Genomic DNA, 20,996 nt, shown 5'->3' with positions numbered 1-20,996 from the left:
CTCGTGGAAATACTTAATTTTGCATTTGGTGTGAACTCTTTGGTGTAAGCATTAAAGTGTCATTATCGGCCCCTGTTGGTTCGGCGTGCTCTTAATATGCATCAAAGTGTGTTTTTGCATTTTCATGTGGACAATTATTATTATTTTAAATGAAAATGGAGAAAAAAATATGAAAATTCCCATGTATGTATGCACATGACCTAAGAGATCACTTCAAATTCAGCTTTTTTGAATTTTAAAAATAACAGTTTGAGTAAAATGTAATGATGTTTTTTCTTCTGTAATGTACTGATCACACCAAATCTAAAACAAATATTGTGCAATTTAGAGAAAAAATTTAGATGTTTAAATGTAAACTAATGTGTAAATGCTTGTTTAATTTTAAATCAAACACAGTGTTTTAACTTCAGAAGAGTTCAATTACAAAAAATGTAATTACTTTTATGCCGTGTTCACACTATTTACGCGTAAATAGACGCATCAACATTTTGAGTTTACTTGCTTCATTTATTTGTCAAATTCTCTTCACAATAGACATAGATTTGCTTCTGTTTGCCCGGTGACTCTAGCTTTGTTGCTAAATGGCTTACATGGATTTTATTGAAAGAATAGCTGTGTTTATGTGCTTTATGAAGGCTGAAAAACAGCGTAGATTTGTTTGGCGTCGTGTCTAAGTCCACTAGATCCTTTTAGAGCTGTGTGAGCTCATAAACTCCTCCAGAAACTATACCTGGATGATGGAGGCTTTCAGCGGTGCTTCAAACTGAGCTAACCCAGTTTAATGAGCTTTTGTCCGCGTCAGCAGCAGGATTTCCCCTCAAGACACCAACAACAGGCACTATGTCATAGTTATGCCCCTACAAGAGCAAGCTCCTGATTGGCTACCGCAGAGCGAATATCCGGTGAAGTTCAGATTTTCCAACTCAAGCGATTCACGTGTTAAGCGTGTCAAATGCACAAAAAGCTTAACTTGCTCCACTCGATTCGCCGAATTGTGTCATAAGCGCCGCCTCATTCGCACGAATAGCGTCGCAAGATGTGTATTCGAGTCTTTGCATTGACTTAACATGCAAATCACTCACGCTTGATGCTTCATCCACATCTGGTGTGAACGCAGCATTAGAAAAGGAAGTCTTTTGAGGTTAACATTTTTTTACAAATCTATTTTTTTTAAATTAAAATTAAGAAGAAATGCTTAATTTTACTCAAACCTATAACTAATAGAAACCGAGGAATTGCAAGTGTTTTCTATTTTTCATAGCTGATAAGTATATATGTATGTATATATGTATGTAAATATATATATATATATATATATATATATATATATATATATATATATATATATATATATATATATATATATATATATATGTATACACACACACATACATATATATAAATATATATATATAAATATATATATATATATATATATATATATATATATATATATATATATATATATATATATATATACACACACACACACATACACACATACATGTATATATATATATATATATATATATATATATATATATATATATATATATATATGTATGTGTGTATATATATATATATATATATATATATATATATATATATATATAAACATACATACACATACATACATACATACATACATACATACATACATATATATATATAAGGTAAAATGTTTTGCTATCAACAAGCAATTAACTCCTGATTTTTTGCTTAATGGTCAGTAATGAAGTTGTTGGGTATATGTATTAAGTATAAAACATATCTTATACTAATAAAGAGCCAATATCTTAATAATAAGCAGGTAATAAACCTGTAGTTAATAGAGGAAACTGGTAGTTAAACTAAAGTGTTACTATATACAGTACATATTTAAAATAGTAAACTATCTAAATGACAATGTGAGAAAGACCTTTTTTGGCATCACTTCCACGTTCATACTTTTTCCTGGATTTCAAACTCCGCAAACTTCTGCTCTTCTCATTGGCTGTCGGTCCCACGCTGCAGCAGAAGTCGGTAAATGTCAAGCGGTGGTTTTAAGTTTGTCCAGTTCCCCTTGAAGTTCGTCTTTGTGCTCTGATACAATGAAGACGGTGTCATTTGGTGTTAAGTGATCTGCACACTTGCTGTATATGAGCGTGCAGAAAAGCGAAAGGCGGTATAAACGCAGTCTGTAGAGAAGTATAAAATGCGGTATTCAGTGTTAGTGGATGCACCGTCAGTGCCAGTGTATAGACATGACAGCGGTTCTGGCTCATACAGGCCTGCTGATTGGATAATAGTTGTTTCTGTCCGTATCTGCGATCTGAAGGCTGGGTTTGCGTTCAACGTCTGCGTTTTCAGCGTTTTCCACATCCTGGCAGCGAGGAGGACGCTCCTTGAAGAAGTCCGAGATATATCTCACCTGTGACAGAAAGAGATTTAGATTAGATTAGATTAATTATTTTGTGATCGTCAACTCTGTTAGTGGATTCAAAAGGTGAACAATAAGTTTAATCAGTAACAGAATCAAATGTTTCTTTACTGTTACTTTACATTATTAATGGATTTAGTTTACTTTAAATTATACATTTGCTGCATTTCATTCTTGAGGCAGCACAGTGTCTCAGTGGTTAGCACTGTCGCCTCACAGCAAGAAGGGGGGCAGGTTCGAGTCCCGGCTGGGTCAGTTGGCATTTCTGTGTGGAGTTTGCATGTTCTTCTCGTGTTGGCGTGGGTTTCCTCCGGGTGCTCCAGTGTCCCCTTACAATCCAAAGACATGCGGTACAGGCGAATTGGATTAACTAAATTGGCCATAGTGTAGGAGTGTGTGTGAATGAGTTTGTAAGGGTGTGCCCCAGTACTGGATTGTGGCTGGAAGGGCATCCGCAGTGTAAAACATATGCTGGAATGGTTCATTCCGCTGTGGCGACCCCTGATAAATAAAGAACTAAGCTGAAGAAAAATGAATGAACGAATGATGCATTTCATTCCAGTTTTAGAAAAAATGATGGAAAATTGTTTGAAATGTTCTAGAATGAGTCATACACACACACACACACACACACACACACTGACAAATGTATATATACAACTTTAATTTGTTAATATGATATTATATTACATTCATTTATATTAGTCGTGGGCCGTTATCGATGTTAACGTGCTGCGTTAATGCGAGACTCTTATCGGGCGATAAAAAAGATGTCGCCGTTAACCAATTCTCAAAGTGAGGATGGGAGCCGAGTCTATTCTACGCAAGCTATGATGACTTTCACCTTAATTTTTTAGAGCGGATGTATACCTGACCAGTGAGCCATCTGACAAAACAGTGCCCTTCTGAATCAAATCAGCAGGATGCCCCTCTGGATATTTCACTTACTTTGAAGACACGACTGCCTACACTTACATACTTGCCTTAATAGACAATAATATAATTAAGGTGCTTTAGTGAAGTGCTTTCATGTAAGTTTCCTGTAATTTTGGGTGGCAGTTTGGCAGTTTCATATTCACTCATGAACATTTCATTCATGCCCCCGTGACAATCGGGGGTATTAGACACAAATAGGGAGTAAGGACTGGTGAGAGTGTCATGGAATTTAATAACACACACCAACTGGAAAGAAAAAACTTCTGTGTGTGTGAGTGTGTGTGTGGTCCTTTACTGACAGCTGTGTGTGTGGATCTTGTCAAAAATATGGCGAAAGTCCTGCATGACAGTAAATGCTTTTCACTTTCCGTACTTGATGGAATATCCTGGATATCACAAGGTATTTTGCCAAAAAAGACAGGTAACCAAATTAAATTTTTTGGGTGGCTAGAGATGGGTTGCACATAGCCGGACTAGATTGGGTCTACTCTTTACAGAGAAAGTGAAATTACGTCTATTACTTGTAGGTACCTAAACGTTATTGACTTGGCTTACATGATGGAGTATCATAGATATCATAAGCTTTATTTTGCAACAAAAAAAAAAAAACAACAACACGCAACCAAATTTAAGGTTATTCGGGCTAAATTTGGGTTACACATAGCTGGACTAGATCTGCTTGATAGTTCACCTAGATGGTGAAATGACGGCTGTTGCTTGCTGGGTGATAGTTTGATTGTGGTGTTTACTTCAGTAATGCCACTAATATCTGCATACTACACGTGTCCTAATTCCATTTCTGTTTAGTTCAGTTATGACTTTAGTCGCATTAAAATAATCAAAAATCGCTGTTTGGAGCTTATGTAAGCCTTCATGTTTAACTGAATATACAGTTAGTAAACACAAGTACATATTATTGAACATCATTTATTTTCATCACCAGTTATCATAGTAGGACAGTTTCTCAAGCAGTTTGTGATGCATTTTGGAAACAGGAGATGAGCCCCTGGTCTAATGCGCCACCTGGCTTGAGAAACCCACTCTCAAAGACTTACTTTTAGTCATTATTTGGGTAGCACACATATTCTAAATGCCTTCGGCAGAATTCAAATGAGCAATTTTAATCTACAATAATCTGGATTAAATCCAAGATTACAGTGAGATTAAGCTAAATTTAAAAAATGATCTATGCCCACCTATAATATCAATAAAGAATTTTTAAAGTTTTAGGCACTTGTGTAAAAATACTGTAAAATGAGGATGCTTTCAAAAATAATGCATGAATAGATTTTATTTATCATTTTACTTATATTAACTGATCACACTTTGCATTTAAAACACTTAAGACATTTTTTCAGGTAGCTTTACAGGTAGGCTTTTTAAAGCATCTTAGAGATATTGCCAAAATTCTTCTGGATTTAATTTGTTCTGTTTCTTTATGTCACACTAGACAGACTGGATGATCAGATCAGATCTGTGTGTGTTCTCAGACAATAATCTTACTGTAGAACTGAAATTAATGACAAAAATAATGTTTGCAAATGTAAATTGATATTTCAAATCAGAAGAATTAAACCCCCTTTAATTTTTTTAAATTTCTTTTAAATATTTCCCAAATGATGTTTAACAGAGCAAGGACATTTTCACAGTATGTCTGATAATATTTTTTCTTCTGGAGAAAGTCTTATTTGTTTTATTTCGGCTAGAATAAAAAAAAGTTAAAAAAATTTTAAAAGCCATTTTACAGTCAAAATAATTAGCCCCTTTAAGCTAATTTTTTTTTTGATAGTCTACTGAAGAAACCATCATATTACAATAACGCCTAATTATCCTAACATGCCTTGTTAACCTAATTAAGCCTTTAAATGTCACTTTAAGCTGTGTAGAAGTGTCTTGAGAAATATCTAGTAAAATATTATTTACTGTCATCATGGCAAAGATAAAAAAATCAGTTATTAGAAATGACTTATTAAAACTATTATGTTTAGAAATGTGTTGAAAAAAAAATCTTCCTCCGTTAAACAGAAATTAGGGAAAAAAATAAACAGGGGGGCTAATAATTCTGACTTCAACTGTTTGTGTATATATATATATATATTCATATCCTCCGTGTGCTCTGGTTTCCCCCCCAGTCCAAACAAATGCGCTATAGGTGGATTAAATAAATTTAATTGGCCGTAGTGTATGAGTTTGAATGAGTGTGTATAGATGTTTTCCAGTACTGGGTTGCAGCTGGAAGGGCATCCGCTGTATAAAACATATGCTGGATAAGTTGGTGGTTCATTCCGCTGTGGTGACCCCTGATGATTAAAAAGACTAAGCCGAAGGAAAATGAATAAATGAATGAGAACATACATATTTGAAAGAGAAAACAATAAATATAACAATAACAACAAGTGACAGGAGGGTTCTTGCTTCTTCACAATGAAAACAAAATTACTATTTTTGCAACCGCATTCATTTTCTATACGCAAGCTTTCATTTCCGTATTTTCTACTCTTATTTTCACAGTAAACTTAAGCAACAGTCTCACCGTGAGAACAGCGACCAGTGCCCCCTGCAGGAGACCCACCACCACGTCACTCCAGTGGTGTTTGTAGTCCGACACGCGTGTGTATCCCACATAAATGGCAAAGGCCACCAAGAAGAACTGAATTGTGGGACGGAGGAGACGAGCCCATTTGGATGCCAAACGTGCCTGGACATAGAGCTGCACAAAACAACCACAGATGACACAACATTCACAGGGGATATGGGAAATAGTACCAATGTAATCAAAACTAAGCATACTGACTTTGTAAGCTCACATTGCTAGTTTTGTGGTGAACAACTCATCTGTGCATGCCATTAAGAAAGTCCTTGTAGACTTTAACTGAAATCTGAAAATGCACTTCCTGTTTGTTTTCAGTTAAATCCTCAGATTATATCTGTCTGAGGTATTGGGCGGGGCTAACACATGTAACCACGCCCCTCCAGCTGTCCGTTTTGACAACAAACAGAAATGGTGAGCGGGAGGAGGAGTCTGTTAGGTTGTATTTAGTCTCCCCAAACACTTTTTTACAGATCATTCTGAATGAAATGCCTACTTTACTACTAGAGCTGTGAACCTACACTAGTCTCACGGTTCGGTTACGATTATCATGCCATCGATTTGGTTCAATTCGATATTTCGGTGCATCACGGTGCATTGACGATGCTTTTCATACACAGTTTTATATTTTCTTCACAGCAGCAGTTCTTGTATTAAAATGTATGAATATATTTATATTTATATATTATTTGTAATACAATTTTGTCATTTAATACAAACAGTCAGATATATAAACTGTAACTTTAAACAAAACAAGCATTTAGCAAATAATATAAACAAATATAAATATCCAGCTCACTCTCTTATCCTTGTCTAGTTCTCTTACACCTCTTTGATTGGTCACACCCTCAACAAAAACGGTTGCGATTAGCTCTTGCGCGCTGCGCTCTTCACAGATGAGTGATAAGCGGCAGGCAGCAGCGGCGATCACAGCTGATGTATGATAGACACGGTGGAGAAAACTCTGCAGACACACGCTTGTTTCTTTATCCAGAAGTAACGCTGTAAAACAGCTGAGAGGAGAAGAAAAGCCACGCCAGCAGGTCAAATGGGCCACTGTGTGTGTGTGTGAGAGAAATGGAGTACTTTTATTCTCTCGATCTCAGTGAAATAGGGGCTTTTGTTGTATATGTCAGTGAAAGACTGATCCAGCAAACACACACAGTGAAATTGTGCACAGTTTATGAGTTTTAAGTAGTTAGAGTGTTTTAAATACTCGCGATCGCCTTCCTCGCGACAGAGCGCATATGAGGTAAATGAGGTCAGTAATGTTACTAAATGAAAACAACAGTTTAGAACTCGTCTCTTTTATTGCATGACTACCATGGCCGTTCACTAACAACGACAACAACTCCCGCTCACACCGGAAGTGACCTTTTAACATCACATAAAAGTCCTACTTCCTTTCTATGTGCAGCATCCACATTTACGGATGTCATCACCTGGAATAGAACTTAACAAGTAATAACCGGTTAAGATTATTACTGAACCGAATTGTCTGCGTCTGCATCGCGATGCACCGAAGAAACGATTAAATTTGACACCCCTATTTAATACATCCAATTAGTTCGCAGTAGAAAAACAAGCCACACCCACTGTTTGCTCATTTAACATTTTGTTTCTCTTGGAACTGTCACAATATGGAAAAAAAGGTTGCAGTTTCCAGTTCATGTTGACTTTAAAAATCCTGTGTAATTAAAATCAAAATAACTAGTGTAACTGTATTAATTAGCTAGCTAATTATATTAACTAGTGTGCTTTAAAACCGTGACAAAATTCACTTTAAGAAAATGTAAAACCGATCTAAATCTTGCCGTTCGTCACTTCCTCTTAAATGATTTTTTTGATGTCACCTCATACTTCAGTTTCTCATCAAATCTTCTGACCAATCAGATGCCCTCTAGTATCTGACATGCCCCGTCCCCTTCTTCTCATTTGCTTTTTAATTTGATGCGCTTGATTCTCACTGGCAGAGCTGTGATAAAACCAAACGCTATTGGCTGTTTTTCTAAAGGCGAGGAGCTACACAATGCTGTCCCTCTCCTAATTTCAGTTAAGATTACTTCAAACAGCAACTTAAAAATGCACAATTCAAAGACCTTTAACATTAAATAGGAGGAAATGAGTTATATGCCACTGTCTGTTATGGGAAAGCACCTAATGAGAATAAGACTCACTTCTTGACTACTGACACGTCTGAACATGAGTGAAACTGGAGAGTTTATTAAAGACCCCGCATGTTGGCCAGAACCCTTATGACTTCCTTTCTTCTGTGGATCACTTACACTGAGAGAAGGAAATGTCATGTGGGTTTTTAGAAGACATGAGTGAGAGTAAATAATAAATAAGCTGTACTTTTAGGGCAAATTGATCATTAATCTAATTTGTTCAGGGTTTAGGTTCATTAGGTAAAAGTCTATATTAGTGGTCCATTGACACATTCATTCAAGAGATGCATTAAACACTTTGATTCATCCAGTAACAAAACAATTGATTTTTTTTTTAACAAATAAATCACTAAATCTTTTTATTCAAGATATTTGTTCAAAAAAGATGATTCAACCCTAGATATTAAATTGAATTAGTGAAGTCTTCTTTGGTGACTCGTTAAATTATTTGTTCAAGAGATTTGCTCAAAAATGTAGATCAGTAATGTCTGAATTAAAAAGTCATTCAAGCTTTTTTAAAATCGATTTTAAAACAAACATCACACTCTTTGACTCTCAGACTCGTGCAGCTCTTGATTTAAAGCTGGGCACTCTGGGAATGTGTTTGGCTGTAGTTTATGGTCTCGGTCGCGTTTCCTGTGATTTCTTTATCTCTCTGCACTGCTCTCTGTGTCAGCATGATTGCAGGAGAGGAAGAGAAGTGTGAAAACTCACCGCCAGAAACAACATGCAGTACATCCCGAATGAGGAGTGACCCGAGTAGAAGGACAACCTACAGGACAACAGAAAGAGAGAGAGAGAGAGAGAGATCATTCTCACACTTCACAACAACACAATTATGGCTCATTATGTCCTTTATGGGAAATACTTGACTTTTTTTTGTTTGTGTCAGTTTGTTTATTCAGTTTACTCTCATTTGTATTTCAGTTTTAATTTGAGTCATTTTAGAATTGATTTCTGTTAGTAGTAAAATTGACTTTATTTTTAAGTTTTTCGAAATGTAACAGTTTTAGGTTTTGTTAATGGTTCACGAAACCCTCGAGTACTTTTTTTGAGATGTTAACGGATTAGTGCGTGTTGAGCATCAGTTAAAACAATGTTAGCACCTGGAAAAACTGGATAATTTGCAGCTTTTGTCAGCTAATTTCAGCTTCTGGGTTTAGTGGTGATATTGGTGAAGTTATTATTATTTAATTAATTAATTAATTTTTTTCAAATGTAACACTTTTAGGTTTTGTTATTAATTATTATTTTGTATCAATATTGTGCGTCAATACAGCTTAATACATAAAACTCAAAATTTAATTGAAAACTAAAAAAAAAATTATTACAATTATGTTAACTATTTATTTTTATTCAAATTGTTCATAATGTAACAATTTTAGGTTTTGTTAATACTAGCAATACCGTGTGACAATACTGTGATCCAAAACTTAAATATATATTTTTCGAAATGGCGAGGCAGTGGCGCAGTAGGTTCGCCTCACAGCAAGAAGATCGCTGGGTCGAACCTTGGCACAGTTGGCGTTTCTGTGTGGAGTTTGCATGTTCTCCCTGCCTTCACGTGGGTTTCCTCCGGGTGCTCCGGTTTCCCCCACAGTCCAAAGACATGCGGTACAGGTGAATTGGGTAGGCTAAATTGTCCGTAATATATGAGTGTGTGTGTGTGTGTGTGTGTGTGTGTGTGTGGATGTTTCCCAGAGATGGGTTGCGGCTGGAAGGGCATCCGCTGCGTAAAAACTTGCTGGATAAGTTGGCGGTTCATTCCGCTGTGGCGACCTAAGATTAATAAAGGGACTAAGCCGACAAAAAAAAAGAATGAATGAATGATATTTTTCGAAATTACAATTATTTAAACTTTTTATATCTGTTGGTAAATTAACATTTTGAATTTTATTTTACATTTTTCAAAATTGGTTATATTTTTTGCTAATAATATCAAAACTAAGGGCTCTATTTTAAAAAGCATTAAGCATTAAAAGGCGTTTCCGAATCCACTTTTACTATTTTAAGGATGAAGAGAAATGTTCTAAGGACCCTATCATACACCCGGCGCAATGTGGCGCAAGACGCGACACAATTGTTGTTTGCTACTTTCAGCTCGGCGCAAGAGTCGTTTTGACATATTGCGCCACGCTGTTTAAATAGCAAATGCATTTGCGCTCATATGTGCACCCATAGGCGTTCTAGTCTAAAAAAGCAGGCGTGTTTTGGCACGTTGCTATTTTGAGAAACTGTAATAGTCTGTTCTTTAGACCAGAACAAAGCCGGTGTAAAGTCCGGGGCAGAGTGCGCCTCGCTTACACACTGCTTAATACACACAAGATGTAGAGCAATACGCAAATATCTTTATATATGAAAAAGAATTAATATATTAAGGATATACAGGATATAATAAGAATATATATAGCATATAAATATAAAGGATTAAAATATTACAAAACACCTTATTGGAAAAAATGAACTGTGCGGCAATACTGTATTTAAAATGTAAAACTTCAAATTTAAAAAAGGAAAAAAAAAACTATTTCACAATATACCATTTTTTTAAAGCATTATAAATAACAACAATAATAATGAAGATAATAATAATAATAATAATAAAAATAATAATAATATTACCACCACATTTAAAGTCCTATTTTGATTTTCCCATAAAAAATTCCCATAAATGGCAGGTCACTCCTCAAACTGTATTTTCCTAACAATCAAAAACAAAACAATGTAAAAAGTGCCACGACCACAGTTCACACATCCCAGTTCACGTATTATCAAAACTATAAATACTCCTAAAAACAATTGACATTTCAAAACACAAATAAGACCTTCGAACCGCAAAGGTCAAAGCCTAAGAAAGCACAAATGATACTGGACAAACAGGAAGCACAACAACAGGTGACGAATATCAATGAGTCCAGGAAGTGAGGTCATCAGTGTAGGACCTGTGACACCATTCTTCCTGCCCCGTGTGTGTGTGTGTGTGTACTAGGCTTGGGCGGTATCCAAATTTTGATACCGTCAAACCGCCTCCATATTTTACCCCGGTATCCGGTATTACCGGCGTAATAAAAAAAATTATGACGTAAGGCTCAGACAGCATCACCAAACTGTTGGCTTAAGCCTAAACCATTCAGAAACTGAATACTTTCTATGCGACCTTAGGCTCGCGGTCAGAGAGAGAGAGAGAGAGAGCGCGCAAAGCGACGCACAGCACCTCTCTCTCTCTCTCTCTCTCTCTCTCTCTCTCTCCCTTTTGCACACACACACACACACACATCTCTCCCGCGATTTATTCAGAAATTTACTCCCACACCGTAAGAAATCTGGCCGGCTCCCGCGGAACAGCAGTTATACCCGAGGTCCCGAGTCCGACAGGTACATTTTGATTGACAGCTTTATACAGCCCAAACCCGTTCACAGCCTACATTAAAATGTGCTCATGCACACAGCTCTAATGCATTTTTTTCAAGAATGAGTCATTTATATGTTTTAACATCATTTATTCGTAACAAGCGTAGACTATAGGCCACTTGGAAGTTGGAACAAAGAAATAAAATAAGTCCTACAGCTGTAACATCGTAACATCTCAGCACTCTATAGGTCTAGGTACATGCACTTAGCCTTTAAATTAGCCTACACACCAATGAAAAGTAATCTTGCTTAACAAATCAAATTAAAATAAACTCTAAATGATGACGGGTATTTTGGCAATATCGAAATTAAGATAAAGGCTCTGCAAGATGTGTTTCTCCACTTCTCTTCACAATCTGGCATTAAGGCGGCGGTGAAGCTGAATATTAAAAGAATAATGCCACCATTAGTCTGTATACTCTGTCTACATTATGTATATATGGTTTAATTAATATTTATTTATAATTGAAAAAAACCTTTACGCACCAAGATTAGGCTACGTGTGTTTGTGGAGGAACATTATTAAATCCACTGGCTTTAGCGCAGTCTCTCACTCATGCTGCGTCCATCAGCTGAACACCCTTTCCTGCGGCTACAGGTCGAGATGCAGAGTTCTGATCCGGCTGATTTTGCAAGTTTTTGGTAGGATTGTTTGTTCATCTTCTAACATGCATTTAATTTTCCAAGAAATGCAGTTTCACTTTTAGCGAATGGCCTCTTCTTTTTACCTGTCAGCTTGCGGTTTAGGGCTCTACCGTAATACGCAGTGTATGAGCGACCGCGAAATACCTGCGGCTGGAATAACCGCTCCTTCTGAGCTAGTGACTGACTTGACCGCCGTCAAAATTCTCTTTTTTTACTACTTCGTCATCATTTGTTTCACCTTTGCAGGGATGGATTTTAATGCAGGGATTTGGATTTTTTCGGGTCTCGCCGGGTTCGGTCAAAGATCTTTAGCTCTAATGCAAACCTCTCGTTCATATTAACCACGTCTCCCTTCTGTTCAGTCTAAACTGCCAAACTGCAGGACACTTTGAAGCGCGACTCGTCACGTCACCTCTCCCCCTCCCCCTCCCTCTCCCCCTTCTCTCCCTCCCTCTCCCTCTTCCTCTCCCTCTCTCCTCCACACTGTCCCGTGATGACAACCACACATACGTTTTTGTAGGCATTAAATAAAGGATATTTAATATTTTATGACGGTATAACGGTATTGAAACTGACACCGTTGCTATTTTTAGATCCTGCGGTATACCATAATACCGTAATACCGCCCAAGCCTAGTGTGTACCTGGACTCAGTCACGTTTCGAGCATTTCCAGTGCAGTTTATCTCCAGCATGTAGCCTTCACACACTGCTGGAGCACAAACCGACATGAAGTTTGGCCGCAGGCGTCCGATGGTGTACTTGGCCATATCGGTGAGAGACTGACTCACACACGCCCCGAACAGAAACGTCCCGACCACTTTATAGAGCGCTGCAGCGTACTGGTTGAAGTCTGAGTTTGAGTAAAGACGCTTGGTGTAGACCAGGTAAGCTTCGCCAGATATGATCTGCAGGAGAGAAAACCACACAGATTAGAGAAACAGTTATTTTTTTTTAATGCAAGAAATAATGTCAGAATTCTGAGAAATAGAGTTGCAATTTCTACATGAAAAGTCTGAATTCCCAGTTATAAAATCAGAATTCTGAGAAATAAAGCCGCAATTGCAAGTTATATAGTCAGAATTGCGAGTTTCCGGTTATGCCGCGGTCACACTAGATTGAGCATGCAAAATTCTGTAGCACAGCGCAGTGAAGAGGCGGGAGGTCATGTTTTGATCTTTGATTGGTCTCACACAGTCACGTGATGTGATTTCGCAGGAGTTCACCAAGCTTGAACTTTTTAATAAGGATTTCCAGATCCGATCACGTGATCGGAAATCGGACCTGATCACACAGTTTTTGCCATAGAAACTGTGAGATATGTCAACTTGGGATTGCCTGCTGGGTATCTGAGGTTGAGGTTAAGTTGAGGTGCTATTTGTTTTATATCAGATTTTTTTTTATTGACTATTGCACTGAAGTCCAAAAGTTAAAATTTATGTTATTTATTACTTGATTGTTCAAGCTACCTACAGAAATGTACTGTTTGTTAAGCCTAAAGGCACATGACGTCATATTGACGTTATACCCCAACGTCATGAGGACCTCAGAACCCAACATCAGACCGACATCAATGTTTGACGTCAAACCTAAATTCAACCAAATACCAAAGTCTAATCATGTTACACCTTGACGTTGTGTGGACGTTACCACTATGACATTTATCAGATTTTGGATTTTGATCATTTTCTAACACAACCTACAATCAACCAAATATCAACGTAATTTGATGTCGTTATTGAAAATTCTGCTAAATTCTGTAGTATGGCGCTGCGAAGAGGCAGGAGGTCATGTTTTAATTTTCGATTGGTCTCACGTAGTTGCGTGATGTGATTTTGCAGGTCAGAGTTCAACAAAGCTTGAACCTTCCAATAGAGATGTCCAGATCCCATCACGTGATCACGCAGTTTTAGACAATTGCCATAGAAACTGTGAGATAGATAAACTTGGGATTGCCTGCCTGGGATTTTCAAGTTGAGGTGCTGTTTGTTTTATATTAGATTTTTATATTTACTGTTGCACTGAAGTCCAAAAGTTAAAATGTATGTTATTTATTACTTAATTGTTCAAGCTACCTACAGAAATGCCCTGTTTATTAAGCCTGCAGGCACAGGACGTCAACATTACGTCATATTGACGTTATATCCCAATGTCATGAGGACATTGGATTTTGTTTGGAAATTAAAATCGGGTTGACGTCAGAACCCAATGTCAATGTCCAATGCTCAAAATTAACTAAATATTAACATGGTTATTGAAAGTTAAAATAACATCTAAAATGAACGGAGGTCTATCTCTCCCAAATTTCATGATGTATTATTGGGCGTGTGCTTTTAAAAATATTAACTCCTTTAACATCCCCTCTAACACTCTCCCCATTTGGTTAGCTATTGAAATGGAAGACTGTGATCCATATTTACCTGCAGCCCAAGTACTTTCACCTTTACCACTTGACAAAACAAAGGACATTCAAAACCCAATCATACATAATTTGTTTCGTAAATGGAAACAAATTAAATCACACTTTACCCACAAGACGTTACCTCTTTCTTTACCAATTGTTAAAAATCCATCCTTTCCCCCTTTTAATTTACATCTGATGTTTACTAATTGGAGGAAATTAGGATTATGTTGTATCCGTGACCTGTATATTGAGGGTAAATTTGCTTCCTCTGCACAATTGCAAACAAAGTTCAAATTACATAACAATAATTTCTATAGATATCTACAGGTTAGAGATTACATTCGAAAATTCATGCCAGATTTCGATACACAACCACAATCTTTGCTTGATGAATGTTGCACTATATCCCCATATAAAAATAAATTTATCTCTAATATATATATAACAAATTACAAACAATACCCCCCCCCCCCCCCATCCAATAAATATAAGGATAGCTGGGAGAAGGACATGGGCACCCATATATAGGAAGAATCTTAGGAACACATACATTCCTGCTCCAATAATACGAGACATTGTCTTATACAATTCAAAATTATACATAGGCTTCACTTTTCAAAAGTAAAGATCCACAGCATTTTCCCAAACACTTTATCCAACTGTGATAAATGTCAGTCCCTCAATGCAACACTTTTCCATGCTTTTTTTCTTGCCCGAAGGTCACAAGCTACTGGTCTGATGTATTTAATGTATTGTCAAGAATTTTTAAGACTGCACTGTTACCTGAATCATTGTTGATTATTCTTGGCACATCAGAGTTATTTAGAAAATTTACCTCAGCCCAACAGCGGTTCATTTCATACTCTAATTACTGCAAAAAAAATAATAACTTTAGATGTCATGGAAAGGATTTGGCTTTGAGATCTCTCCAATACTTTACATCTAGAAAGAATTAGATATCTGTTGAAGGACAATCTCTCAGGTTTTTATAATATTTGGCAACCCTTCATAGACTTCTTCCAATCAGTATCTGTATAAACACGTATTTTCTTTCTTTTTTTTTTTAATATATAAACTTATTGTACTTCTTGCTACAAAATTGTATTATACTTCCACATTGTTTGTCTTTTCTGCTTTGTTTTATATGTATATTTACACAAAAATATTTGAGCCTTTTTTATATTGTTGACTGAAATTGTATAATATATATATATATATATATATATATATATATATATATATATATATATGCTCAAAAAAAAAATATTAAAATAACGTCCTTAAAGGCTGGCTAGACATTGAATTTTGGTTACCTGACGTCATGACCTAAATCTAACCTATTATTAACGTCTTATGATGTTGTGTGCTTGCGGGGTAACAGAGTTGTTGAACATTAAAACAAGGTGCATAAGATTCAAAATAAGGAACATCCTGGATCCGTTTCTTTGCTCTTTTGCTTTGTTTCTTTTTTTTAATATATTATAGAAGTATCGGATCGGGTTTCGGTATCCGTAGATACTCCAAATCAAATGACCCAAACTCGGACTTGAGAGCAAAAAAACCTGATCGGGACATCCCTACTTTCCAACACAGCAAACTGCAAAACTTGTCGCACGAGCTTGCGTTTCCAGTCTGTCGTATTCACATGTGCATGAATGGAAGTCTATGGCGAGAAAACTGTTATATGTTATGATTTATAAAAAGCACTTTGAATTGCCATTGTGTACTGAATGTGTTGCACAAAACTTGCCTTGAGTAAATATCTTTGTAGATGACTCACAGTGAGAGTTGATGAATCACACTGAACTAATCACAGTGTTCTCTCAGGACATCTGACAATAATACAAACCAACCTGCATCTTTACACAATCAAACACAACACAGAACATTCCTTTCAAAATCAACACAGCTGTCTCTTTCCTCTCCAGCAGTTATATGAAGTAATTTCCAAATTCTTTTGTCTTTGCCATGATGCCATTATATAATATTTGACTAGATATTTTTCAAGATACAAGTGTTACGCTCAAAGTGACATTTAAAGACTAAACCCAGGTTAATTAGGCTAGTTAGAGTAATTAAGCAAGTCATTGTATAATGATGGTTTGTTCTGTAGACAATGGAAAAATATATCCAGGTATATTGCTTAAGAGGGCTAATAATACTGTCCTTAAAATGCTCTAAAAATAATTAAAAACTGATTATATTCTAGCCAAAACAAAACAAATAAGACTTTCTCTAGAAGAAAAAATATTATCAGAAATATTTTGAAAAAGTTCTTGCTCTGTTAAATATAATTTGGGTAATATTTAAAAATAAATAAATAAATAAATAAATAACATTTTGACACAACTGTATAATAGTTGTATAAATACAACAGTTCTGTCTGGTTCTTGAATCTGATTGGCTGATAGCTGTGCAATTTTTTGCCAGTAACATCACACAAAGTCCTCTTCACCCTTCACCTTTGTGTATTACTCCGCCCACATACAGCCAGCAACAAGCAGAGACACTACAGTTTGACAAATATTACTGTTGTTAGACAAAAAATGTACTTTTAAGGCTTTTTTAGTCAAGAATGTAGTTGTTTAGATTGTAACTATGCAGTTCATTTGTAAAAAATAGTGCCTTGCTCAATGTGTTCTCTTGAGCGTGAAAAAAAGCTGAAAAACGGAAGCCTCATGGTTTTTAAGGAGGACCAGATAGAGTCAATAAGAAGCTGCAAATAAGAAGCTGGATTCAGCCTCGTACCTCCTTATCGCAAACACAACAGCAGTCTGGTAAGTTAGTGATTGCTCTGTTTTTCTCTGTTTGTTTTTACCTTTTAGATGTAAGCACGCATGTATGGGAGTTCAGTTCAGTATCACTCTTTTATTACAATAATGCAACATTTTATTTTGCGACGGATGTTTGAGTGTCTTTTCCTTTTGCCAACTCATTGGACTTGTAAGTCCAATATGAAAAGCGAAATAGTTTCTGTCTCCTTTTTTTATTCCTTAAAGTCTCCGGGTAAACGCTGGGACACCTTGCACCCGTCACAATACCGATGGCAACAGAGAAATACTGTAGACTGTAATATACTGTAGGGAGAAATCTCTGTAGACGAAGGGCATTTCATGTCACGTTCAGCATTATAATCTTAAAATGTGGCCAAAATTTATATGCTATAGAGAATCATTCAAACGCTAGCTCTAAAGTGACGTTGGTGAATTAGTAACGGCTTCTGCTGTTCTGACGTTATCTGCAGATGTGAATGAACGGCGGAAGAAAGTAGTTCCTAATACAAAAGGGTTTTAGACTATCTGTGTTTGATTTTCTTTTTTATGTACAAGGTTTATGTACAAAATCTCTGTTTCATATTCAATTCAAATCAAATGCGGTGCCACGCGAACTGTTCACCCGAGTCTCAAAAAATTCGATTAGCTCCACTAGGGGTTATTTCACAGACAAATGTCGTAATCGCAGTATTACAAGTCAAGAGCATATTCATGTAATACAAGCAATCGAATCTCTTTGCTCGTGCACCGATTTCCTGTTTGTGGACAAAACTGCAAATTTTCTCACTTTTAAATATACACTGATCGTGCACAAATGCACTTGTGCGCTCTAAGTACACTGTTCCCTCTTCCTTTTGTGTTTTTTGATATGATTTATATTAGTACACTATTTAATACCAATCACCAAAATACTAAAATAGACTTACATATTACATATTATTCAATTAATCTGTTGTGGTAATACCATAGTTGCTGTGGTAACACAACAAGTGTAACATAAACAAACCACCCAGTGCTGTAGTTTTTCTTTTACAATATAGGGTCTATTATTCTACAATTCACCACACTTTATTGTAGTAAAACAACACTGTATTTACTTTTATCAGTTAATACTACACTACAGTATGCTGTAGCATCTCTGGAGAGCAAAAGCACGAAAAGAGGAGGAAACACAAGACACAAAATATATGAATCCGCATTGTCCGACAGAGCTAGAGTAGACCGTTTACACATGAGCTGCGAGTGTTTTGAGTGCACGCAAGAAGTTGTCCACGAACAAAGGAAACTGGCGTGTGAGCAAAGAGATTCGCTCTCTAGTATTACATGAATGCGCTCCCGACTTGTAATACTGCGCTTACGACATTTGTCAGTAAAATATTGCCATACTCCGCCAGCCGAAATCACGTGGCGCGCAACCACAGGGAACCTCCGCAAACACATCGATGACATCACAGTCGCTGCGCGCATTGAGATTGGCTATTGCAAGTTGACCTTTTTTGATGTTGTAATTCTGCAAAATATAATTGGACAAGTAAAATAAAGTACTACAACACCCCGAAAACCTAGCGACAACAACAAATCATAATTTAAATGAACATTAATGTTATATGAACATTATAACAGCGTTACATGGACATCGGAAAAATAAGAACTGTGCAAAAATATTTAAGACCTAGAACAGCGAATTTAAGACTTTTTAAGGCCTTAAATTTTGATTTTTAAATTTTAGACTTTTTAAAACCATGCGAAAAACTTATAAAAGCAATATCACATGAGTAGCAGTGCGATGTGGCTGTATATTGGCACTAGTGGGAGGCGTGCATTAGTGTTATACCAGTGATGATATAAAGCCACATCGCACTGCTACAAGTGTAATATTACGTTTATACAACAATTAAACAGCATAATCATGTGTATAAAAAAGAAAATCAAACATGCAGAGTCTCAAAACCCTTTTGTATAAGGAACTACTTTCTTCCGCCATTTATTCACATCTGCAGCTGACGTCAAAACAGCAGAAACTGTTACTCATTCACCAACGTAACTATAGAGCTAGTGTTTAAATGATTCTCTAGCGTAATGTCTAAAGTGATGACAAAACAGATGATTTGCTCACATTTTAAGATTATAAGGCTAAACATCATGAAATATCATCAGTCTACAGAGATTTGCCAGTATTTCTCTGTTGCAATCGCGAGATCACAATATTACTATATTATAAATACAGCACTACAACATACAAAAGAGAGAGATGGACTTAAAAATGTACTTATTTAATAATGATTTGATCAGCTGTAGTTTGAAATTACATTGTTTTTCTCTAGGGCTTATTATGCGTTCTGTCGTCATCTTGTGGATGAACATTGTCAACCGTTTTTGCTCAAGGACAGGCTGATGGCCGCCAGTCTTTCAGAAATGATAAATATTTAAAATAGGCACTATCTTTATAAATAAACTGTATAGTTGCCATCTAAACAACATTCTCAACTAAAAAAAGCCTCAAAAGTACATTATGCTGTCCAACAGCTGCAATATTTGTAAAATTGTAGAGTGTCCTCTGCTTGTTGCTGTATGTGGGCGGAGTAATAGACAAGGGTGAATGTTGAAGAGTTAAGAGACTGGACTGGTGCTGTTACTGGCAGAATATGGCACGGCTATCAGCCAATCAGATTCAAGAACCACACAGAACTGTTATATCCACTATTACTCCTAAATTAAAAGAAAAGAAAATTCTCCCGAAGACAAATATAATATTATATACTGTGAAAAAAATCCTTGCTCTGTTAAAATCACTTCAGAAATATTTGGGGAAAAAAAAGTCCATTTTAATTTTAATGTCTTTGCTTTCAGCTATATGCCACTGCAAAGGTATTTCCAACTTGAGTTAACTTCTAATAAAAGATTGAAATAGAACTTCACTCTGAGTATAGCGAGACACCGAACCACATTAAATCTCATGTGCATGAATGTGAGAAATATATTTCCGCTGCAGTTCACTGAATGGCCACCGGTGTCGCTAAAAACAAGGCTTTCTGAATTTTGTCGTTTAACCATTGAGACTTACGATAATGACGGAGCAGGAGATGGTCACGGCCGCCATCATTTTGTGAGAGATGGTGTCTGGTCTGTAGGGGTATTGGATGGTCTCGTCGTTGCAGTAAACACCTCGATGGTACGGCCGGTACATGATGGTCATTATGATGAATGGCATCGCCACTGAAACACAAACAACAGAGTCATTATTGAGCTCAGATAGCCGGCTCAGGAACGCACATCAAAATAAATCATCAGACATGGATTAGATTAGATTAGATTAGATTCAACTTTATTGTCATTACACATGTACAAGTACAATGCAACGAAATGCAGTTTAGGTCTAACCAGCAGTGCAATAGCAGCAAGTGCAGGATACAGGAATAAGTTATAAAGTGCAGTTATAGAAAACTATGGTGATATGGTGATATTTACAGATGGCACACTGTTTCAACATTTAATCTATACACCACACTTTTTGGATACTAGTATTTTTTTTACTAATACATATTCAGTAGCTACAAAATAAGTGCCTTTTCATTATGAAAGCGATTATTTATTGTGCTAAATATTATTTTATTTTGGTTTGTTTTCAGTGCCAGTTTTAGTTTTTAATTT

At 36.3% G+C, this 20,996-nt stretch overlaps 1 protein-coding gene and 1 long non-coding RNA gene across 6 annotated transcripts in view; one reads left to right on the top strand and one right to left on the bottom strand.

The window, feature by feature from the left end:
* Positions 1-297: 297 nt before the first annotated feature.
* plpp2a (phospholipid phosphatase 2a) overlaps positions 298-20,996 on the bottom strand; it is a 77,325-nt gene continuing 56,626 nt past the window's right edge. The window contains exons 2-7 of one of the 5 annotated variants that reach the window (XM_087241573.1): positions 20,410-20,561; positions 12,813-13,075; positions 8,828-8,885; positions 5,889-6,065; positions 1,659-2,410; positions 298-1,261 (exon numbers count right to left, since the gene is read on the bottom strand). In XM_087241573.1, the coding sequence (XP_087097699.1) occupies positions 2,261-2,410; positions 5,889-6,065; positions 8,828-8,885; positions 12,813-13,075; positions 20,410-20,561 (800 nt within the window). In that variant the 3' untranslated portion in view covers positions 298-1,261; positions 1,659-2,260. Of the gene's footprint in view, positions 1,293-1,658; positions 2,411-5,888; positions 6,066-8,827; positions 8,886-12,812; positions 13,076-20,409; positions 20,562-20,996 lie in introns of all 5 variants that reach the window. The other 4 variants (XM_087241575.1, XM_087241574.1, XM_087241577.1 and 1 more) reach the window with 4 other exon arrangements.
* Positions 5,537-8,534, top strand: LOC147846544 (uncharacterized). The gene is made up of 2 exons (XR_015479119.1): positions 5,537-7,210; positions 7,408-8,534. It is a non-coding gene; the product is annotated as an uncharacterized LOC147846544 (long non-coding RNA).

The sequence above is a fragment of the Danio rerio genome, chromosome 2 (genome assembly GCF_052040795.2).
Source record: "Danio rerio strain M-AB ecotype USA chromosome 2, GRCz13ab, whole genome shotgun sequence".
Classification (NCBI taxonomy): domain Eukaryota; kingdom Metazoa; phylum Chordata; class Actinopteri; order Cypriniformes; family Danionidae; genus Danio; species Danio rerio.
Note: the sequence above shows the minus strand (reverse complement) of the source record. Positions and strands in the feature narration are given on the sequence as shown.